The following is a 22,189-nucleotide window of genomic DNA, read 5'->3' on the forward strand; positions in this document are numbered from 1 at the left end:
TAACTGTTCTTTTCTACAAAGTAACTAGTCAGTATGCATTCAAGAATGAATTTAATGCAAAGCTTGAGAAGGGTACCTAACTAATAATCACATCCAGAGCTTCTGAATACTATCTTACTCCAAGATATATATCTATTACTGTAAAAGTTTATGCATCACATTTTAAATCTAGGATCCAAGAATAAAGGCTAACTAACTGTATTTTCTAAATCAAGCAAACTATAGTAAAATGGAAAGAATGTGGCTTGTGTTCAAGTATTACTGTTTAGTGTAACACTTTATGCAAGTAACACAAAAAAGTCTGTATACTCAGGACTGTTTACATCTGAATAAATACAGTAAATTAGCAAATGCAGTATTTAAAATTATCTACAAAAATGTGTTTTACCAGGTATTCACTGCCTGTATCAAGTCTTAAAGCAGAAGGTTGCCAGGGCAAAACCTAAAAGTATGAATTACTTTTTTTTTTCCCCTAAAAATCTCTGCAGAAAACAAATTTATATTAACAGTTAACTAAACTGAAACTAACGACTAAAGCTATTAGGTAGCCTTATCAGCAAACGCCTTCAGTCAACAGGCCATAAACACCTATGCTTTACATATTTGATTTATTTTATACCATAAGGTAAAAGCAACACGTTTCCTTTTAGTATACACATATAGTCTCACTCAGAATATGCTGCTAATGCACTTAAAAAGTATCTTTCTTACAAATTGTTTTGTAATCCAAATATACAATAACTTGGGAATCTGTACTTTAGAAAACAAAAGCTAATGTAAGAAGACCACTTAAAACAACTGAAATCATAAAGGTTTCTATATGGCTCTGTATTTACAGTTTTCTTACTGCATCATCAATATCAGAAATTTGTTCCTTCAGCTGGTTCCACTGTTCTGGATTTAGAGAAATACCTGAAATACATTAAAAAAATAAAATACTTAGGACAAAAAGAGAATTGTATAATTGCATAATTACTGTCAAGGATGGTTTCATACACAAAGTCTATGTCACAACTATTAATGTTTAAGCTACATCAAATGTAACAAACACCTCTGTTACAAAGGTAATCTACTCATTTAGAACACTAAAGCTAAGATCTTAAATTAAACTGATCTCTGGACAAGTTAAACTTGCAAAGAAAACAAGTGCAGCATAACTAACTCCTTCACAAGTGTTAGACTAAACACAGGAAGTGAAATACAGCTCTGGCCTTGATAGAAGGAAGCACACAAGAAATGTAGAAAGTATCTTGCATTCTTGTTGGCTCCTAAAAGCCATACTTCCGTGGACTGAACTTCTATGCACTTTTAAAGTACCATAGTTTGGGGTGGGGGTCTCCCATGTCTTAAAGCACTGTGAATAACACCATCATGGTTTAACCCAGGCTGGCAACTAAGAATCACACAGCCACCTGCTCATTCCACTGTGGGATAGGAAAGAGAATTGGTAAAACAGTAAAAACCAGCAGAGATAAGAACAGTTTTTAATTGAAGTAAAATAATAGTAATGAAAAGAGAGGGGAATAAAACCAGAGAAAAAACAAGTGATGCACAGTACAACTGTCTACCACCCACTGACCAATACCCAGCCCACCAGTAAGTAGCAATTGGTGGCTCACAGGCAACTCCCCCCAGTTTCTATACCAAGCATGACATGGTGTGATATGGAATATCCCTTTGGTTAGTTTGGGTCAGCTGTCCTGGTTGTACTCCCTCACAGCTTCTTGTGCCACTCCTCACTGACAGAGCATGAGAGAGAGAAAAGTCCTTGATCAGGGTAAGTGCTACTTAGCAACACACTGATGTTTTAGTTATCAGCCTTATTCTCAGACTAAAGCCAAAACACAGCACTGTACCAGCTACTAGGAAGAAAATTAACTCTTATCCCAGCCAAAACCAGGACAAGCATATAGTATAAGTAACATTTTGGAGACTATTTCACTCTCTAGCATTCACAAACAAACATGGAAAATACTTTTTTTTTTCACTTTAAGTTCCCTATAGTTTCTAATGACATTCAATCAATAATTATTCAATGGTCCACAACCTATCTCTTCAGTTATAAGTTTGTACTTGCTCAAGTCCAGGCACAATTTTCCTTTGTGCTTTAGTCTCTTGATTCTTTCCCTAAAATCTCTATGCCAGCTCTATGAATATACAGACTCACAGGCCTACCTCTGTTACTACATACCCCCACTCTCCCAGTGATTAGACTGCAGAAGCTATTCTAAACAGTTTTCCACCCGTCTTTAGAAAGCAGGCTTCATAAGAAAACAGGCCAGACGTGCTAGCAATTATTAAGGGACCAAATGTCATTATGATGCCCCTGAACATATCGGATAAACTGCTGTCCTGGGATCAGTAGTAGCAGTCATTTTGCTCCTTAGTAGCTGGTGCAGTGCTGTGATTTTGACTTGAGTCTGGGAACAGTACTGATAACACACCAATGCTTTTTGCTCTTGCTAAGTAATTTTTACTCTGACCAAGGACTTCCTCAGCCTCATGCTCTGACAGGGAGGAAGGTAATCCAGGAGGAAGCAGAGACAGAACGCCTGACCCAAAGTGGCATTCCATACCACAGCACACCATGCCCAGTATATAAACGGACTGGACTTACCTGGAAAGGCTGAATTGCTGCTCGGATCAGCCTGGGTATCAGTCGGGGGTGGTGAGCAATTGTATTTTCTCCCCTTGTTAATTTCCCTTATTATTACTATTGGTGGTAGTAGTATTAGTTTTGTATTATACCTTAGTTACTGGACTGTTCTTATCTCAATCCATGGCAGTTACATTCTTTCAATTCTCTCCTGTTGCTCCAGGAACAGCGGGAGGAAGGGGGGGGAGTGAGGGAGCGAGGGAGCGGCTGCCTGGTTCTGAGTTACTGGCTGGGCTTAAACCACAAAGTACTTTGTGGCAACCAATGTGGAGCATGAAGGGTTGCGATAACTACAGATCTGACCAGAGTGTATCTAATCATATGTGTGATAAGCATTCAGTGTTTCAGATCAATAGTCACTCATCACAATGTTGATTTATTTGCTCTCAGAGTCATTGTGTTTGGTCTTACAGTTTCAGCATGTCATTCCTTACAGCCAGTAATTGCTGTTTCAGTGTTTATTGGCTGGGGGGCTGGGCTAAGGTTATTGTTTCACTGTATATCATAATGACTTGTAATACAGTAGACTCACAGATCATGAAACTGATCTGGTTTGCGTTCCCAGTGTGGTCATCACCTCTATATTTTGGGAGACATTTAATGGAATTTTATAGCAATTACACATCTTTTTCACATCTTTTTTTTTTTTTTAACTCCTCAGGCGGTCAACCTATGAAGGAGACATTCGCTTACACCCCCTGCTCCCCCAACTGTGCTGTTTACAGCAGCATTTGAGAATTCTAAAGGTTTTGGATGGCTTCTGAATACCCCTGAGACCTGCCTGCTGCTTGTGCTGGGAATCAGCATGTTGCTACACATACAGCGTTTTACCCACGGCCATCCCACCCTGAGAAAGCCCTATTTTATCTGATCTCAAAAGTTAAGCAGGATCAGGTTCAGGTCTAGCCTAGGATTAGATAACGATATAGGAGGACCAAGAGATTTTCGCCAAGGCGGGACTGTCATGAGTGACAGGGTGCATAGGATCATATGGTCAAGTACTTGGGCCAGTGGGCCCCTCCAGTGCTTTGGAACTTCACCCCTGAATAAGTGAAAAATCTGGAAAAATTAGCAGAACACTTCAACGAGTTGTGCTGTCATTCTGCAATACCAAAGAGGGATAACTTGCTGCAACATGCCAGGGCTTGGCCTATGCCTACGGAGCCCTGCTCGACGCTATCCAGCGTCACAACTTACACAGAGCGCACCATCATCATATGCCCACTCATTGACATTAATGACCTGGAATGAAGAAGCACCACCAACAGTGAAGTGACTTGTCAACTCCAAGAGTTGGAAGGGCTGTGATTGTCTTCAATCATTTCAGCTGGGGAAAACTGTCCCAGGAGTTCAAACAACTGAGAAACGACCTATCCGATCTATCCAGCTCCCCACGTGTACCAACCTGTGTCTCAGCTATTAACAGAAAGTGCCCTACTGCCCAAGAAAGAAGACAGAGGAGGTACATGCCACTGGGCACCCTCCTATGGTTTTACCTGCAGGATCACGGAGAAGACAGGAGAAAGCTGGATGGAAAACCTACCTCAGCTCTGGACGAACGGGTGCATGAATTGGAGAACGGTCAAGGATGATCCTCCCACAAAAGTTGCTGCTCCAGTCTCTGGTGAGCAGTTTCCCAAAGAGATGGGAAGAGTTGATTTTACTCCAAATCCTGGGATAAAGAATACTAATCCCTTTCTACAAGACTTAAGTGGACAATCTTATGATCACTATTAGAGAGACACTGCCTCCAGCCAGGCGGAAGAGAGGGACAATTAGGTTTACTGGACTGTGTGGATCAGATGGCCTGGCACATCAGTTCCACAGGAGTACAAAGCTCTAGTAGAAACCTGTGCACAGCATATCCTGACAGCATCAAACTATCAAGGGGTGGAACCAATTTGTATTTCTGGAGTGACAGGAGGATGCCAAGAGTTGACAGTATTGGAGGCTGAAATCAGCCTGACTGGGAGGAAGTGGAAATAGCACCCTACTGTGACTGCTTCAAATGTTCCATGCACCCCTAGCACAGACTCCAGAGAGAGTACTTCAAAAACCCACAAGGGTACCAATGGCCTTTTGGTATAACTACCTTGGAGACACAGGAAATTAAGCAGCTGGCCACGTTGCTGGTCTCTCAGAGGATTCTTTTGTTGTGGGGTTGCTGAAGGTCAAAAAACAAGTGCCAATTGCAACCACAACAGTGTAACCGCGGCAAACCAAGGCTCCCCATTTCCCATCCATATGCCGATCCATAGACTGGAGAGCCAAGGAGTGATCAGAAGGATCCATTTAAAAGTCTGATAGAGAGTGGAGACCAACAGTAGACTATTGTGGCCTGAATGAAGTCACACCACCATTGAGTGCTGCCGCACTGGACATGCTAGAACTTCAATATGAGCAGGAGTCAAAGGCAGCCAAGTGGTATGTCACAACTGACATTGCCAATGCACTTTTCTCAATTCCTTTGGCAGAGGAATGTAGGCCACAGTTTGGTTTTACTTGGAGGGGCATCCAGTACACTTGGAACCGACTGCCCCAGGGGTGGAAACATAGCCCTAACATGTGCCATGGTAGACTGCATCCAGACTACACTAGAACAGGGGCAAGCTCCAGAACACCTGAAATACACTGATGACATCATCACATGGGGTGATACAGCAGAAGTTTTTGAGAAAGGGAGGAAAATAATATAAATCCTGCTGAAGGCCAGTTTTGCCATAAAATGGAGGAAGGTCATGGGACCTGCACAGGAGATTCAACATTTAGGAATAAAATGGCAAAATGGATGGTGCCAGATCCCCACAGATGTGGCCAACAAGATATCAGCAATGTCTCCCCCAACTAACAAGACAGAAACACAAACTTTCTTAGATGTTGTGAGGCTCTGGAGAATGCACATTCCAAATTACAGTTCGATTGTAAGCCCTCTCTATCAAGTGAGCCAGAAAAATGATTTCAAATGGGGCCCTGAGTAACAACAAGCCTTTAAACAAATTAAACCAGAGACCGTTCAGACAGTAGCCCTTGGACCAGTCCGGACCAGGCCAGATGTAAAAAATGTAGCGTATACCGCAGCCAGGGAGAACGGTCCTACTTGGAGACTCTGGCAGAAATCTCCAGAGGAGACTCCAGGTCTACCCCTCTGCTTTTGGAGTTTGGGATACAAAGGATCTGAGGCCAGCTATACCCCAATAGAGAAAGAGATACTGGCAGCCTATGAAAGGGTTCGAGCTGCTTCGGAAGTGATTGGCACTGAAGCACAGCTCCTCCTGGCACCCCGGTTGCCCCTGCTGGGCTGGATGTTCAAAGGCAGGGTCTCCTCTACACATCATGCAACTGATGCCACTTGGAGTAAGTGGGCTGCACTAATTACACAACAAGCTCAAATTGGAAATCCCAGTCGTCCAGGCATTCTAGAAGTCATCATGGACTGGCCAGAGGGCAAAGATTTCGGAATACCACCAGAGGAGGAGGTGATGTGTGCTGAAGAGGCCCCACCATATAATAAACTGTCAGAAAGTGAAAAGCAGTATGCCTTGTTTACTGATGGGTCTTGCCGTATTGTGGGAAAGCATCAGAGATGGAAGGCAGCTGTATGGAGTCCTGGACGACAAGTTGCAGAAACTGCTGAAGGGGTGGGAGAAGCGAGTCAGTTTGCCGAGGTGAAAGCCATCCAGCTGGCATCAGACATTGCTGAATGAGAAAAGTGGCCAGTACTTTATACTGACTGATAGATGGTGGTAAACGCCCTGTGGGGTGGTTGTAGCAATGGAAGCAGAGCAACTGGCAACGCAGAGGTAAACCCATCTGGGCTGCTGCACTGTGGAAAGACATCGCTGCTTGGGTGCAGAACCTGGTGGTGAAGGTACATCATGTAGATGCTCATGTACCCAAGAGTTGGGCCACTGAGGAACATCAGAAAAACCAACAGGTGGATAAAGCTGCTAAGATTGAAGTGGCTCAGATGGACTTAGATTGGCAACATAAGGGTGAATTATTTTTAGCTGGTGGGCCCATGACACTTCAGGCCATCAAGGCAGAGATGCAACATATAGATGGGTTCCTGATTGAGAGGTGGACTTCACAATGCTCACTGCTGCCCAGGTGTTGTGGTTTAAGCCCAACACTAACTCAGAACCACACAGCCACTTGCTCCCTTCCTCCCTTCTCCTCACACTCCTGGAGGAGCAAGAAGGAAAATTGAAAGAATGTAACTCCCACTGGTTAAGAACAGTCCAGTAATTAAGGTATAATACAAGACCCATACTACTACCACCACCAAAACTAATGATGATAAGGGAAATAATGAAAGGAGAGAATACAATTGCTCACCACCGAACCGTACCCAGCCTGACCTGAACAGGGATCTGGGCCTTCCAGGTAACTCCTCCCAGTTTATATCCTGGGTATGACATGCTGTGGTATGGAATACCCCTTTGGCTAGTTTGGGTCAGGTGTCCTGTCACTGCTTCTGCCCAGCTTCCCCTCCTCCCTGGCAAAGCATGAGACTCAGAAAGTCCTTGATCAGAGTAACAGTGGAAACAGTGCTGATAACACCTATCTTTTTCATTGTTGCTAAGTAATGCTTATGCAGAAGCCAGGCAGAAGCAGTGACAGGACACTGGCCTGGATTACTGGACTGTTCTTATCTCAACCCATGGGAGTTACTTTCTTTTGATTCTCCTTCTTGTCCCTCTAGGAGCAGGGGGAGGAAGAAGTGGGGGAGCGAGCAGCTGCATGGTTCTGAGCTACCAGCTGGGCTTAAACCAAGACAACTGCATGCAATTTCAACCTGCTGTTGGAAACAATCTGACACAGCAATTCTAAATTAGTGTAAGATATGAAAAAAAAATCCAACATCTCAACTGTTCATACTGTTTTTAGGCTAGCTAGATAAGGGGCTCAAGCGCATCAATGGAACATTAGACTCGTACTGTATCAGATTATTATTAATCTTAATAAAATTCAGATATGGTTATCAATGTTACAAAACCATCTATCACATAATTTTTTGACTTGGCATACCCATCAAGTTTCATTGTAGTTTACCACTCAATCTGCACATACTTACAATTTCCACCTCAAAATACAGCCTTTTAAAGTCCTTAGATGTTGGAGTAATCATTTTTGTTAAGTAGCAGCAACAAATCCAAACCAAGAATTTTTCCTTTACAGTACTGGTACAGCTTTTCATACAAACCTGGTATCAATGGTTATTGAAGAGCTGTTGAAAACATTTCTCAATCTCTCCAAACATCTATTTGCTCCTGGACATACTAGGAAAATGTAACAGACCTTATGCCGTTTCTAAATTAAAATGTTTTCCATCTCCAGGACAGGATGTTCCTTACCTCTGTCCTTGGTGCAATATGAAAAATTATTTAAAGTAAGCTTTTCTACAGAAACAACACAACATTAAGAACTACCATTGCAACTATCCTCACATCCTTGTCTTGCAGGTAGCAGAGCTTTGAAAATGGCTCAAGTAAAAGCATGCCATAATAGGTAGCTATGGGAATAGCAATTAAAGGTACAACGGCTTATTTTGTGTTGCAGATTAGAAGCACAGTACCAAAACTTGAGCACTTAATGTATTTTCACCTGAACATCTTGATTTTAAAAAAAAAAAAATTAGCCACATTAAGTATTTGTTTTTTTAATCTAAAATTTGATAGAAATTGAAGATATTTAAAAGAAATTACCATTTTATAAAAAACAGATAACAAATAATTTCAGTGACTTTTGATATAAGAAACCCAAAAGCAAGAAATTGGGTTAAGTTAATCAATGGAAAAATGTATGGCTACGCATATAACTTCCATACCAAATTTGCTTGTGTTTGTTGCCTTTTCCTTTATAAATCACAAGGTATCCATTTAGGAAAACAGACTCAAGCCAACAAAAACATTTTGTTTCTGTTCATAATCTACAGACAAAACTAATCATTTGTCAAATTATAAAAAAAAAAAAGTTGAAGTACTCAGAATATCAGGTATAAAAAACCTGAAAAACTAGAGTTCTCCAGCAAACCACAGACAATGTTTTAATACAAAAAGAACATGAATTAGAACAATACCTTTTCTGCCAGGCTTCATTTCACCTTCTTGATCCATCCAATATTCTCTAATATCAATTAAGACTTTCCCTTTAAAGTCACGAACACTTACATACCTCATTTTGCCAATCTGTAAAACAAGGATATCTTTTAGATATTTTATGTATTTGGCCTGGGTTACCAGCTGGGCTTAAACCACTACAATTCTACAGCATTCACTTTTCCCAGCAATATCAGACTTGGACATGTGACATCACATACTACAACTTATTTTAAACACCAGAGAAGCAACTAGATCAAGGGCTTAATCCAGAGTACTTTGCAATTCATTAAATACTTTCACAGCACTACGCATTTAATGTTCAAAAATAAGGTGTGATGTCACAGTAGCAGAGTTCTTTCAGACCAAACTTGGTACCATGCCCAAAACCATCAGCACTACCGGCAAGTGATAACCTAAAAAGCCTACAGGAACAACATTTCTTGGTTTTACCCTATAACACTTTGGTGACTTTTAAAGTCGCCTATAAACCAGCTTCAAATAGTAGTACTCCACAACATTTTAATTATTTTTTTTTTTAAGGTCTATCAAAGAAAATTAGGGCACTGCCAAGTAATTCCAGATTTGCTCCAAGAAATAAAACTCTATACAATATAGCAGATCAATGCTGCAAATACAGCAAAAGGATTTAGGATTTGACTATTAAAGATAAGACTACATATCTTAATTCAACTACATCAAGGGAAGCAACAATAACAAAAAGTCCACATCATTTACTTAGTAAGTCTACCTTAAATGTAGACAGTTCCATATGAAAACAACAAAATTACATTAGGTTTTACACCACTGTCTAGATTTCAGGTGAATGCTCATATTAAATTTCAAATGTTTAGTTGAACTCTATGCAAAACAGTTCATAGAATCATAGAATAGTTGGGGGTAGAAAGGACCTTAAGATCATCTAGTTCCAACCCCCTGCCATGGGCAAGGATGCCTCACACTAAACCATGTAGCCCAAGGCTCTGCCCAACCTGGCCTTAAACACTACCAGGAGCATTTACCACTTCTTTGGGCAACCTGTTCCACTGCCTCACCACCCTCACAGTAAAGAGCTTCCTCCTTATATCTAACCTGAACTTCCCCTGTTTCAGTTTGAACCCATTGCCTCTTGTCCTATCACTACAGTCACTGATGAAGAGTCCCTCTCCAGCATCACTGTAGGCCCCCTTTATATACTGAAGGTTACCATGAGGTCTCCACACAGCTTCTCCAAGCTGAACAGCCCCAATTTTCTCAGCTTGTCTTTATATGGGAGGTGCTCCAGCCCCCTTATCATCCTCGTGGCTCTCCTCTGGACATGCTCCAATAGCTCCATGTCCTTCTTATGTTGAGGACACCAGAACTGTACACAGACTGCAGTTTACAAACCTCAACCAAAATACAGGTTTTTCCTTGAAGTTCAGTTACCCGCAGTGCTGTTCACACAGAAGCTGACAGTCCTAGAATCATTTCACTGGACACCTTGGTATCTCTGTAACCACATTAGTGTTCCAAAAGCTGTACTGATTTATAGCAGGGTAGTTACTACAGTTCAAACTTCATAGACAAGTTCATATGCTTTTTATTAAGCATCACAGCTCCTCAGATATACTATTCTATTGAATTAAATCAGAAGACATGAAAAATACTTTTTCCAGGTTTCCATTTCTTCGAATAAAATGTACTTAGAATAAAAAAACTGTCTAGGCTTTTTTTTCCACAGCTATACAACTAGATGACTCTTGAGTTTCAGCAACCATCTTCTTTACTGTTTTTCCCTATTTCCAGTTTGCCTTGATTAAACTGTATACATACTGTAGAAGTAGAAACATCTATTTCTTAGCTTATAACTATATATATAGCATCCGAAACAGCACAATAAGTTAATATAAACTCCTAGAAGAGAGAGTCCTGGGAACAGCCAAGAACTGCAAAAAACCAAACATATACCATTGGAATCACAGGAACATGGTGGGATGGTTGCTATGACTGGAGTTTTGGAATGGAAGGTTACAAGTTTTTTAAGAAGAACAGGCCGGGCAGATGGGGGAGGAGATGTAGCTATTTATGTCAATGATAAGCTGAAGAGTATGGAACTCTGCCTGGGGACAAGCGATGGGCCAACAGGGACATGATATCATTGGCATCACAGAAACATGGTGGGATGGCTCCTATGACTGGAGTGTTGGAATGGAAGGTTACAGGCTTTTTAGAAAAGACAGGCCCGGCAGGCAGGGAGGGGGAATTGCTATTTATGTTAGGGATAGGCTGGAGAGTATGGAACTCTGTCTGGGGACAGGTGAGCAGTTAACAGAGAGTTTGTGGGTTAGGGTCAAAGGGAGAACTGTGATGGGGGACATTTCTATGGGGGTCTGCTACAGGCCACCCAGTCAGGAGGACTGCACGGATGAAGCAGTCTATAGGCATATAGGAGCAGCCTCATGCTCACAGGCCCTTAGCCTCATGGGGGACTTCAACCACCACAATATCTGGTGGAAGGAGAGCACAGCACAAGCAATCCAGGAGGTTCCACAACTGTGTGGAAGACAACTTCCTCTTGCAGGTGGTAGAGGAGCCAACAAGAAGCACCATGCTTGACCTTATGCTAACCAGCCCCTCCCTGCTGGTTATGGGCTGGGAATGTGATGATGCAAGATGATCCTCATGGCAGCAAGAAGGGCACACAACAAGATCACTGCCCTGGACTTCAAGAGAGCAGACTTCAGCCTCTTCAGGAACCTGCTCAGTAAGGTCCCATGGGAAAAAGCCGGGGGGTGGGGTGGCAAGAATGCTGGATAATATTCAAGGATCACCTGCTGCAAGCTCAGGAACCTTGTGTCCAGACAACAACGAAATGGAGCAAGAAGGCCAGGGGGCCTCCATGGATGGACAAGGAGCTGCTGAGGAAACTCGGAAGGAAAAAAGAAGCTTACAAAAGGTTAAAGTGAGGACAGGTAGCCTGGGAAGAATGGGCCATTGTCTGGGAAGCTAGGGATCAGGTCAGGAAAGCTAAGGACTACTTAGAATTGAGTCCAGCCAGGGATATTTAAGATAACAGGAAGGGTTTCTATAGGTATGTTGTTGCCAAAAGAAAGACTAGGGATATTGTGGGCCCTCTCCAGAAGGAAACAGGAGACCTGGCTACACTGGATTTGGAGAAGGCTGAGGTTTTCAGTGACTTCTTTGCCTCGGTCTTCAATGGCAAGTGCTCCAGACATGCTACTTAAGTCACTGAAGAGCACCTACAGTGATGGTGGAGAGGGACTCTTCATCAGTGACTCTAGAGATAGTACAAGGGGCAATGGGTTCAAGCCTAAACAGGGAGATTCAGGTTAGATATAAAGAGGAAGTTCTTCACTGTGAGGGTGGTGAGGCACTGGAACAGGTTGCTCAAGGAGGTCATCAATGTTCCATTCCTGGCAGTGTTCAAGGCCAGGTTGGACACAGCATTGGGCAACATGATTTAGTATTAAGTGCCCCTGTATGGCAGGGGGTTTGGAACTGTATGAACTTATGGTCTTTCCCAAACCTAACCATTCTATGATTTAGCACATTAATTCTGAAACTTAGGTTGTCAATAATGCATTTCACAATATATCACCTTCTAGAGCATCATAAGCATTATCTACTTTTAGAAGTCTATGATAGGTAAAGACATTACAACTTATTTCAAGTAAAAAACCAAACTCAACCCAAACTTAAAACAAAAAATACCCACCCAAACCCAAGAAGTCACTTGCAACAGAGATCATTTTACTACCATGGGGAAGCAGAAAGGAGAATTGCTAGTATTACTAGTAGTTCTAATAGAACAAACAAAACCGTACCTAAAAAATTAACACACATAAACTGATATAGCATGAAAAGAAACACAAAGCTTCACAGGACACAATATAGATTTAAGCATTTTGTTGTTAAGCAACTAAAAGGCAAATGGAATAAGGAAAACTGATAGTTTAGGTCAAGGCAATATTGAAATATTTTTTTTCCTGTATTATACTCAACACTGGAAGAATCCTGCTCTTATCAGATTAATACAGGTCCCCTATTGTCTGTTTTTAGTAACTTTATTATATCAGGTCAAAAAGAAATCGGAGCACAAATACTTTTGATTTTATTTCAAATAAAAGGGGTTTCGGGGTGGTTTTTGATGTTTGGTTGGGATTGGTTTTTTGGGTTTTTTTTTGGTTGGGTTTGTGGTTGTTCCCCATGTCCCCCCCCCCCATCAGGTGAGCATTAAAAATTTTAACGATTTTCCCCAGGCCTGGAATTTCTGAACCTATTACAAGCCTAGCATAAAGGCTATAATGTAGGATTGTTTTTTTTTTTTTTGTTTGTGGTGGGGGTTTGCTTGGGGTGTTTGTTTGGTTTTTTTTTAGTTCTGACGGCAGTTCACCTCATTAGGTATAGAAGATACTACCTCATTTTTCCTACATGGATCAAAGCATACCCCAACAGAACTAAAAATATAAATATTCTTCTTTCAAAGTGGAAGTCCAGGCATTGATGCCCAGAGTCTTAAATTGAAGCTCTCCCCCCATGAAGAGGAAAGGGAGAATCTATACATTAAAACCAACCATCCTGTACTACAGTGTCAGTTAAGCAGGCCTTCTCTCTAGATATGGGGTGGTTTTTTTCCACATTACTTTGCACAGCTACCGCCTAAAACCATTTCTTCTGCCTTAATGCAGAGATCACATTATTAGGCACCTCTTCCATAGCCTGTCAAAAACTTAAGATTCAAAGCCTCTAAGAATTTAGGTTCCTTTCTTATCCTTTGCCCCTTTCAAGCTAGCTATTCACAGACATTTCTCAAATCTTGATTCACAACCCTAAACAAGGTAAATCCGAGATAAATATATTCTTCCACAGCTTTCAGCACACATTGGTACTGCCTTAGCTAACCCTGGGAGCTACAATACTCTAACTCACAAATGGGTCATGCTACTGAAAAATATACATTCATCCCATCTTAAAATTAAGGACAACATAAAAAAATGCAATCCCTTGGGATTAGTAGTAGGGGACTCTACTTTGAAAGACACAGAGGCACCCAACTATAGGCCTGACCCAGTCTCAAGGGAGGTGTGTTGCCTACCAGGGGCTCAGATCAGGGATGTTGCAGAGAGGCTGCCTGGTCTAGTAAGTCCCAATGACTATTACCCACTTCTACTTATCCATGTGGGTCCTAGTGATATAGAGAGCAGTAGCCCACTGATCATCAAGAAGGACTACAGAGCCCTGGGAGAGGTAGTTAGGGGCTCTGGAGCTCAGAGAGTCTTTTCATCAATTCTCCAGGATAAAGGGGAGGAACTTAAAAAGGCTAGGTGGATTTACCAGGTTAATAAATGGTTAAAAGGGTGGTGTCATAGTCAGGGGTTTGGGTATCTAGAACATGGGACTCAACTTAGGAGGCTAGGTCTACTGGGGGCTGGTGGAGCTGGCCTGAAAAGGAAGGGGAAGAACAGTTTTAGGAGGAGGCTTGCCAGGCTGGTCAAGAAAGCGTTAAACTAGATGTGTTGCGGGAGGGAGGCATCATTCCATCCCAACACACCCAGTCAGTTGCCAGCACCTATAAAAAAATGCTCAGAGCAATGTAGAGATATTCCAGCTGCCCCAGCCAATGAGCCAGCTTCATTTGGAGCTCGGCTCAGATGCCTCTATACAAATGCCCGTAGCATGGGGAACAAAAAAGAATTAGAGATGTGTGCACGTCTACAGGGGTATGATATAAAAGGTATCACAGAAACATGGTGGGAGGGCTCCTATGACTGGAGTGTTGGAATGGAAGGTTATAGGCTCTTCAGAAAAGACAGGCCCGGCAGGCGGGGAGGAGGAGTTACTATTTATGTTAGGGATAGGCCAGAGAGTATGGAACTCTGTCTGGGGACAGGTGAGCAGTCAACAGAGAGTTTCTGGGTTAAAGGGAGAACAGCTATGGGAGACATTACAGTGGGGATCTCTTACAGACCACCTGGTCAAGAGGATGCTGTGGATGAAGCGCTCTAAAGAAAGGTAAGAACAGCCTCACACTTGCAAGCCCTTGATCTCATGGGGTACTTCAATCACCCTGAGATCTGCTGGAGCGACGGTACGGCCAAGCACAAGCAATCCAGAAAGTTCCTCGATTGTGTGGAAGACAACTTCCTTCTGCAAGTAATAGAGGAGCCAACAAGGAGAGGTGCCATGCTTGACCTCATGCTCACCAACAGGGAGGGGCTGGATGGAAATGTGACACTCCAGGGCAGCCTTGGTTGCAGTGATCATGAGATGGTAGAGTTTCAGATCCTCCGGACAGTGAGAAGAGCATGCAGCAAGCTCACTGCCCTGGACTTCAAGAGAGCAGACTTTGGCCTCTTCAGGAACCTGCTTAGTAAGGTTCCATGGGAAATAACCCTAGAGGGCAGGGGGGCCAAAGACTGTTGGTTGACAGTCAAGGATCACCTGCTACAAGCTCAGGAGTGTTGCATCCCAACTAGAAGGAAGTGCAGCAGGAGGGCCAGGAGAACTTGGATAGATAAGGAGGCAGCTGAGGAAACTTTGAGCAAAAAAAAGAGGCTTATAAAAGGTGGAAGCAAGGACAGGTGGCCTGGGAAGAATACAGGGATGTTGCCTGGGAAGCTAGGGACCAGGTTAGGAAAGCTAAGGCTCAGTTAGAATAAGAATTAAACTTGGCTAGGGATGTGAAAGATAACAGGAAGGGATTTTATAGGTACGTTGCAAATAAAAGGAACAGACTAAGGACAACGTAAACCCCCTCCAGAAGCTATCAGGAGAACCAGCTACCCTGGATTTGGAAAAGGCTGACCTTCTTAATGACTTCTTTGCCTCAGTCTTCACTGGCAAATGCTCTGACCACACCACCCAAGTCCTAGAAGTCAGAACTGCGAGAATGAAGACCTTGGGCCCATTATAGAAGATCTGGTTCGAGACCATCTTAAGAACCTGAACGTACACAAGTCCATGGGAGCTGGTGAAATCCATCCATGGGTCCTGAAGGAGCTGGCAAATGAAGTTGCTAAGCCACTGGCCATCATATTCAAAAATATCATGGCAGTCAGGTGAAGTTCCCAATGACTGGAAAAAGGGAAATATAACCCCCATTTTCAAGAAGGGGAAAATGGATGACCCAGGGAACTACAGACCAGTCAGTCTCACCTTTGTGCCTGGCAAAATCTTGGAGCAGATTCTCCTGGAAGGCATGTTAAGGCACATGAAAAACAACAAGGTGCTTGGTGACAACCAGCATGGCTTCACTAAGGGGAAATCCTGCCTGACCAATTTGGTGGCCGCCTACGATGGGGCTACAGAACTGATGGACAGGGGTAGAGCAGTTGATGTCATCTACCTGGACTTCTGCAAAGCGTTTGACACTGTCCCACAGTGCCTTGTCTCCAAATTGGAGAGACATCAATTTGATCGATGAACCACTCGGTGGATAAAGAACTGGCTGCATGGCCACATGCAAAGAGTTGTGGTCAATGGCTCAATGTCCAGCTGGAGACCAGTAACGAGTGGTGGCCCTCAGGGATTGGTGTTGGGACTGGCCTTGTTCAACATCTTTGTTGGCGACATGGACAGTGGGATTGAGTGCACCCTCAGCAAGTTTGCCTATGACACCAAGCTGTGTGGTTCGGTTGATACACTGGAGGGAAGGAATGCCTTAACACACTTGTGAGGTGGGCTGATACCAACCTTATGAAGTTCAACTAAGGCACATGCAAGTTCCTACACTTGGGTCCAGGTAATCCCAGGCACAGCTACAGGTTGGGCAGAGAAGAGATTCAGAGCAGCCCTGCAGAAGATCTGGGGGTGTTGGTTGATGAGAAAATGAACATGAGCCTCCAGTGTGCGCTTGCAGCCTGAAAAATCCAACCGTATCAACCGGGCTGCATCAAAAGGAGCATGACCAGCAGGTCGAAGGAAGTGATTCCATCACTCTACTCTGCTCTTGCAAGTCCTCACTTGGAGCGCTGTGTGCAGTTCTAATGTCCTCAGCATAAAAAGGACATGGAACTGTTGGAACAAGTCCAGAGGAGGGCCACGAGGATGATCAGGGTGCTGGAGCACCTCCCATATGAAGACAGGCTGAGAAAGTTGGGATTGTTCATCCTCAAGAAGAGAAGCTGTGTGGAGACCTCATAGCAGCCTTACAATATCTGAAGGGGGCCTATAAGGATGCTGGGGAGGGACTCTTCATTAGGGACTGTAATGATAGGACAGGGGTTAATGGGTTACAACTTAAACAGGGGAAGTTTAGACTGGATATAAGGAGGAAGTTCTTTACTGTGAGGGTGGTGAGACACTGGAATGGGCTGCCCAGGGAAGTTGTGAATTCTCCATCCCTGGCAGTGTTCAAGGTCAGGCTGGACAGAGCCTTGAGCAACATGGTTTAGTGCAAGGTGTTCCTGCCCATGGCTGGGGGGTTGAAACTAGATGATCTTAAGGTCCTTTCCAACCCTAAGAATTCTAGGATTCTATGTTCAGTGAGAAAAATATGCATCATAAAGAAATAAGCAAAATTCCAAGACACTGACTTATAAGACAGAAGCCAAGTTGCCCTTAACCTAAATAGGAATGAAGAGCCCATAGTTTAGTTTCCAAGAGGAGCCCTAATAATAAAAACAAAATTAAGAAAAAAAAATCCATGTAAAAGACTGTTCTGATCTAAGTATTTACAGTATACTCATGGCAAGTACTGTATTTACAAACAAAATGAGACAAAAAACAGACCCAGAGAGTTACCATGGGCAGAAGCATGACAGAATCAATTGCTAGAACTTGGATTCTTTTGCTCAGAAATAGCATTAGGTTTTAGCAGAGTATCTCATCTGCATGCTGGAATCATAAGCTCCTTTAGTCAAGGCTTCAGGAGACCAAACACTATATTCAGACTGCGTCATAAAATTTCTACTGAATATCATGTAAATTATTACCTTAACCAGGCTTTAAGAGAGTCACCAATTTTACCTGAAACATATTCTCATTTCTGTCACTGCTTTGCTTAGAAGCAGCTGTGCCTTTGGAACTTTCACCAGTCTTTTGTTTCTTTACAGGCTTTTCTGGAGCTGCTTGCTTTTTCCGCTTTACCTTGGAGCAAAAATAAAAATGCATGAAGCACAACTAATTTTATTGAAGTTACAAAAAAATATTTTGCAAGTTAAAGTTTATATTAGAAGTCACAAAATAATGCTATGCAATACCCGTTATCACATTCCTTCCAATACTGTACATTTAGATGGGGGGGGGGGAATATGGATCAGTCTTCAAATGACCCTATTTCTGTTCCCAGTCAAGTTTACCATTATACCTTAGCTTTAAAGATAACTGAATTAGAATACAAGGATCTGGAAATCAAATCTGACAGAGAATAATAAAAATATTTTTTATTTCATCAGTCCAAACTCTGTTTATAGCATGATAAATCAAACATTTTTTTAAAATATTCAGATATCACCTGTAAGTCAGATTACTTTCCTAGCAGATGCTAAAGTTATTTTCACTAACATTTCTATAGTAACCATGCCCCACTCAAGTAAAGAGTATTAGAAAACCAAAAATTAGTCTCACCTGCTAGAATCATACTGTAGATAACCTCTTTTAAAGACAAACAGTTCTAACAAATATTGGAGGCAGTCATAAGAAAAAAAAACAAAACCAAAACAACCCAACAACAAAGCCAAACTTCACTGCTCACTGAAGCAGACTGTTAGACTATGTCCTTTCAGGAATACAATTTGGAAAAAAACCCAACCAAACAAAAACCTTACAACAATAACAGAACAAAACCCACTAAACAAACACCCCCCCTGACCATTTCTTCTTATGGTAATATTTGACAAAACACCTGATTTGGTAAGTGTATCCAAGTCACATTTGGATCAATTTAGTAAAGCAGACAGCCTCCTCAAATACTGCACTAAAAGACTTGGTGTCTGCATTACCACCCAGCATTTCTTAAAAGATAAGTTTACTGTCATATTCAACTTTTATTCGTAACGACTGGCATATAAAACAGCTTTTAAGTGAGAACTAACAGACAGTATTACAGTAAAGGTAAGAATCTGACACAGAATCATAGAAGAGTTAGGGTTGGAAAGGACCATAAGATCACCTAGTTCCAACCCCCTGCCATGGGCAAGGATGCCTCACACTAAACCATGTAGCCCAAGGCTCTGTCCAGCCTGGCCTTAAACACTACCAGGAGCATTTACCACTTCTCTGGGCAGCCTGTTCCACTGCCTCCCCACCCTCACAGTAAAGAACTTCCTCCTTATATCTAACCTGAACTTCCCCTGTTTCAGTTTGAACCCATTGCCTCTTGTCCTATCACTACAGTCACTGATGAAGAGTCCCTCTCCAGCATCACTGTAGGCCCCCTTTATATACTGAAGGTTACCATGAGGTCTCCACACAGCTTCTCTTCTCCAAGCTGAACAGCCCCAATTTTCTCAGCCTGTCTTTGTATGGGAGGTGCTTGAGCCCCCTGATTATCCTCATGGCCCTCTTCTGGACTTGCTCCAATAGCTCCATGTCCTTCTTATGTTGAGGACAACAGAACTGCACACAGTACTCCAAGTGGGGTCTCACAAGAGCAGAAGGTAGTAGTTTTATCACTTGCCACAGAGCAGCAAAGAATTCTAGGAAGCTTGTGGCTAGATAGACACCATACAAAAAAAAAAAAAAGGAAACAAACCAAAACCCAACAAACAAACAAACCCTTAGAAAAGGAAATGCAAGTTAAGGAAAAAAAAGTTTACTGCAAAGCAAAATCATCTACCCAATCCCTAATCTTGGAGGGTGGGTTTTGATTGGTTTTGTTGTTGTTTTAGGGTTGGGAGGGGTGTTTTTTTAAGTGCCTGTAAATCATGGAATGACATGCATTTTGTGACATAAAGCTTGTCAAATTCCCTAACCCCAGCCTGAAACATAAGTGTTAATACAGTAGTTATAAACTGCATATAATGTTCACCTTTTTGTCAACTTCACTATCTGAATCACTATCTGATGAGCTTGAAGACACAAGTTCCTTTGACTTAGGCATTCTAGGAAGAGAAAGATATCATGAGAACATTATACAATAAATACATCCCATTATGGCTAGAAAGCCATCTTCAAACCCGTTTGTAAAGACTCATCTTATTCAACCCACCCCTGCCCCCGAAGACTTTCCTGACTTTTCATAGAAGCTTTAAGACACCCTGCAGATATGATTTCAAACACCCTTCCCTCTTATATCTCTTCCCCAGTTTCATAAAATCCCATGTACGGTAGAAACCATCATGTAAAAAAAATATAATACTGTCCTCCAGTTGAATTGTCAATATTACATTCATAAATATAAGCAATTATGGCCCCAGCATTATCTATATTCTTAAAAGTATTTCACCTAGTCGAATTTGCAAGCAACAGCTGCACTATAACCATACATGAAGTTAGAAATTTCCATCAATAATACAAAAGTCTGAAAAACCATCTTGAATTACAGTGAACTACAGTACTACAGCAGCTTTACCACAGTCACTAGAGTCCATTCATTTGCCAGACAAACGTTCAATTTTCCCCAAATGCATGCTGTCAGGTGTGCTTCTACATCTCTCTAGTATGTAAATATGTGGTTAGATATAGCAGTTGAGCATCTTGCCTGCTACTAGAAGCTCTTTGTAACAAATAAATAGCTCATTTGTTCTTTGAGAAGAAAAATAACCATCACAGGGTGAAACTGTATAAACTAAACTACACCTTGGAAAGGGCAACAAAAGAACCACATCTCAGCAAAGAAAAACAAATACCAGCCTTTTTAAACTGGCAATGAAATAAACAATTTGCAAAGAAAAAAAACAGAATTGGATTAATACTAATGGATCAACGTAGGGCAAATTCCGTTGTAATAGTTTGGTGCACAACGATAGAAGCTGTAGTAGTGAAAATGAAACAGGGTATGGGAAGCACACCTAAGCCACGCTGCAGGATGGAGGCAAAAGAGAGCTGGAATGGGACATCACAAAAATAAGTACAGCCATACCATGACATCAGGAAACCAAACAATAAAAAACTGATATGCGAAGGCACCAGCAGAGGATAACCCCAGAGTCCGCATCAGCATGAGGAAACAACAATATGGAGGAAAGTGGGGGCCGAAACTGGAGGAAAAAGAAATGGGGTGTCGTAGGTGCCCTTTGGGAGAAACTGTCAGAGCGTAAGGAGACATCGAAGCACCAGGGAGAGAAAGAGAGTGGAATGAGACAGACCAAACGGGTTCGAGAGAAAGGAAGATGAAAAAGACATGAGAGTACGAAGTAGGAATACCAGGTAGGCTGATCACAGCCGCCATTTTCCTCCCGTCTTACTCTTTTCTAAGGCTCATATTACCCCTAAAGAGAAAGGGGCAAGGGCCCGATAGGGGGGCGCAAGCAAGGATGCCCAGGCCCTCCTGGGGCAGAGTAGCAGCAAAAAGGATATAAGACACCGACAGCGACAAACACACAGACAGACACATAAATAAATAAAGAAAGAAAGAAAGAAAGAAAGAAAGAAAGGGAGGGAGCCGCGCAGCTCCTCACCGCCATTTTCTTACTCAGTCAAATCCTCTTTTCTACCTCCCCCAACACAGCAGCGACTCCTCCCACCCCAGGTCCGCTCGACAGCAAGACATTCTTCCCACAAAACATAACAGGGACTCGAGTAAAAAAAGGGAAAGCTTCACCCCACGCGGACCCAGCGTACCTCTCCTGCTCCAGGCCAGGAGACACCAAACCCCCAACAGCTGACAGTAGAAGACAGAGAAAACGGCAGCGGCCCCAACAGGACACAAGGAAAAAAAAAAAAAAAAAACCAACAAAAAAATAACCCAAAAACTTACATCCTACTCCACAAACTCCACACCACAAGAAAAACAGAAGTGACGCACCGTGAAATCGAACCCTTACCCTGTACCACGTTGGAGGGGGCGGAGGGAGATGTTTAAAGAAGCCACGTCCCTTTCTTACTCATCTTACCTCCCTTGCCCCGGCTGAGGCAGCAGAAAAAATAAAACAAAAAGTCTCCTATGGGGATAGTTCTTGCATTCGCCGCTTCATGCCAATTGAGGGAGCCTGTGGGGCTGACAGTAGTATCCTGCCCACAGACCAGATGCATGCCCTCTACTCAGGGGCTGTGAGAGTGGGACAGAAGGAATCGTAGAATGATAGAATCAACTAGATTAGAAAAGACCTTTAAGATCATCAAGCCTCATTACCTCAAGACTGCCAAGACCACTGCTAAAATAAGTTGGATTTATTTTTCTTTTCTAAAAGTGCTTTGAGAGCAGACTTTGGCCTCTTCAGGAACCTGCTTAGTAAGGTTCCATGGGATATAGCCTTAGAGGGTAGGGGGGCCCAAGACCGTTGATTGATATTCAAGGATCACCTGCTACAAGCTCAGGAGTGTTGCATCC

At 42.5% G+C, this 22,189-nt stretch overlaps 1 protein-coding gene across 1 annotated transcript; it reads right to left on the minus strand.

The window, feature by feature from the left end:
- Positions 1-591: 591 nt before the first annotated feature.
- On the minus strand, positions 592-21,689 carry LOC130604821 (activated RNA polymerase II transcriptional coactivator p15). Its single transcript, XM_057419725.1, has 5 exons — positions 21,617-21,689; positions 19,727-19,799; positions 17,725-17,844; positions 8,736-8,844; positions 592-912 (listed from the first exon to the last, which is right to left on the minus strand). Exons 2-5 carry the CDS (start codon positions 19,796-19,798, stop codon positions 833-835), a joined length of 381 nt encoding a protein of 126 aa, XP_057275708.1. The 5' UTR covers position 19,799; positions 21,617-21,689; the 3' UTR covers positions 592-832.
- Positions 21,690-22,189: the final 500 nt, after the last annotated feature.

The sequence above is a fragment of the Pezoporus wallicus genome, unplaced genomic scaffold (assembly GCF_028554395.1).
Source record: "Pezoporus wallicus isolate ANWC-B61680 ecotype Strahan unplaced genomic scaffold, APGP_CSIRO_Pwel_v1 contig_6591, whole genome shotgun sequence".
In the NCBI taxonomy this organism is placed as follows: domain Eukaryota; kingdom Metazoa; phylum Chordata; class Aves; order Psittaciformes; family Psittacidae; genus Pezoporus; species Pezoporus wallicus.

Coding starts and splice junctions, on each gene's coding strand:
- LOC130604821 (XM_057419725.1), bottom strand. CDS start 19,798: ATGCCTAAGTCAAAGGAACTTGTGTCTTCAAGCTCATCAGATAGTGAT. Junction 8,845..17,724: donor GAAATGAGAATATGTTTCAG/GTAAAATTGGTG, acceptor CTTGTTTTACAG/ATTGGCAAAATGAGGTATGT. Junction 913..8,735: donor AATGAAGCCTGGCAGAAAAG/GTATTGTTCTAA, acceptor AATGTATTTCAG/GTATTTCTCTAAATCCAGAA.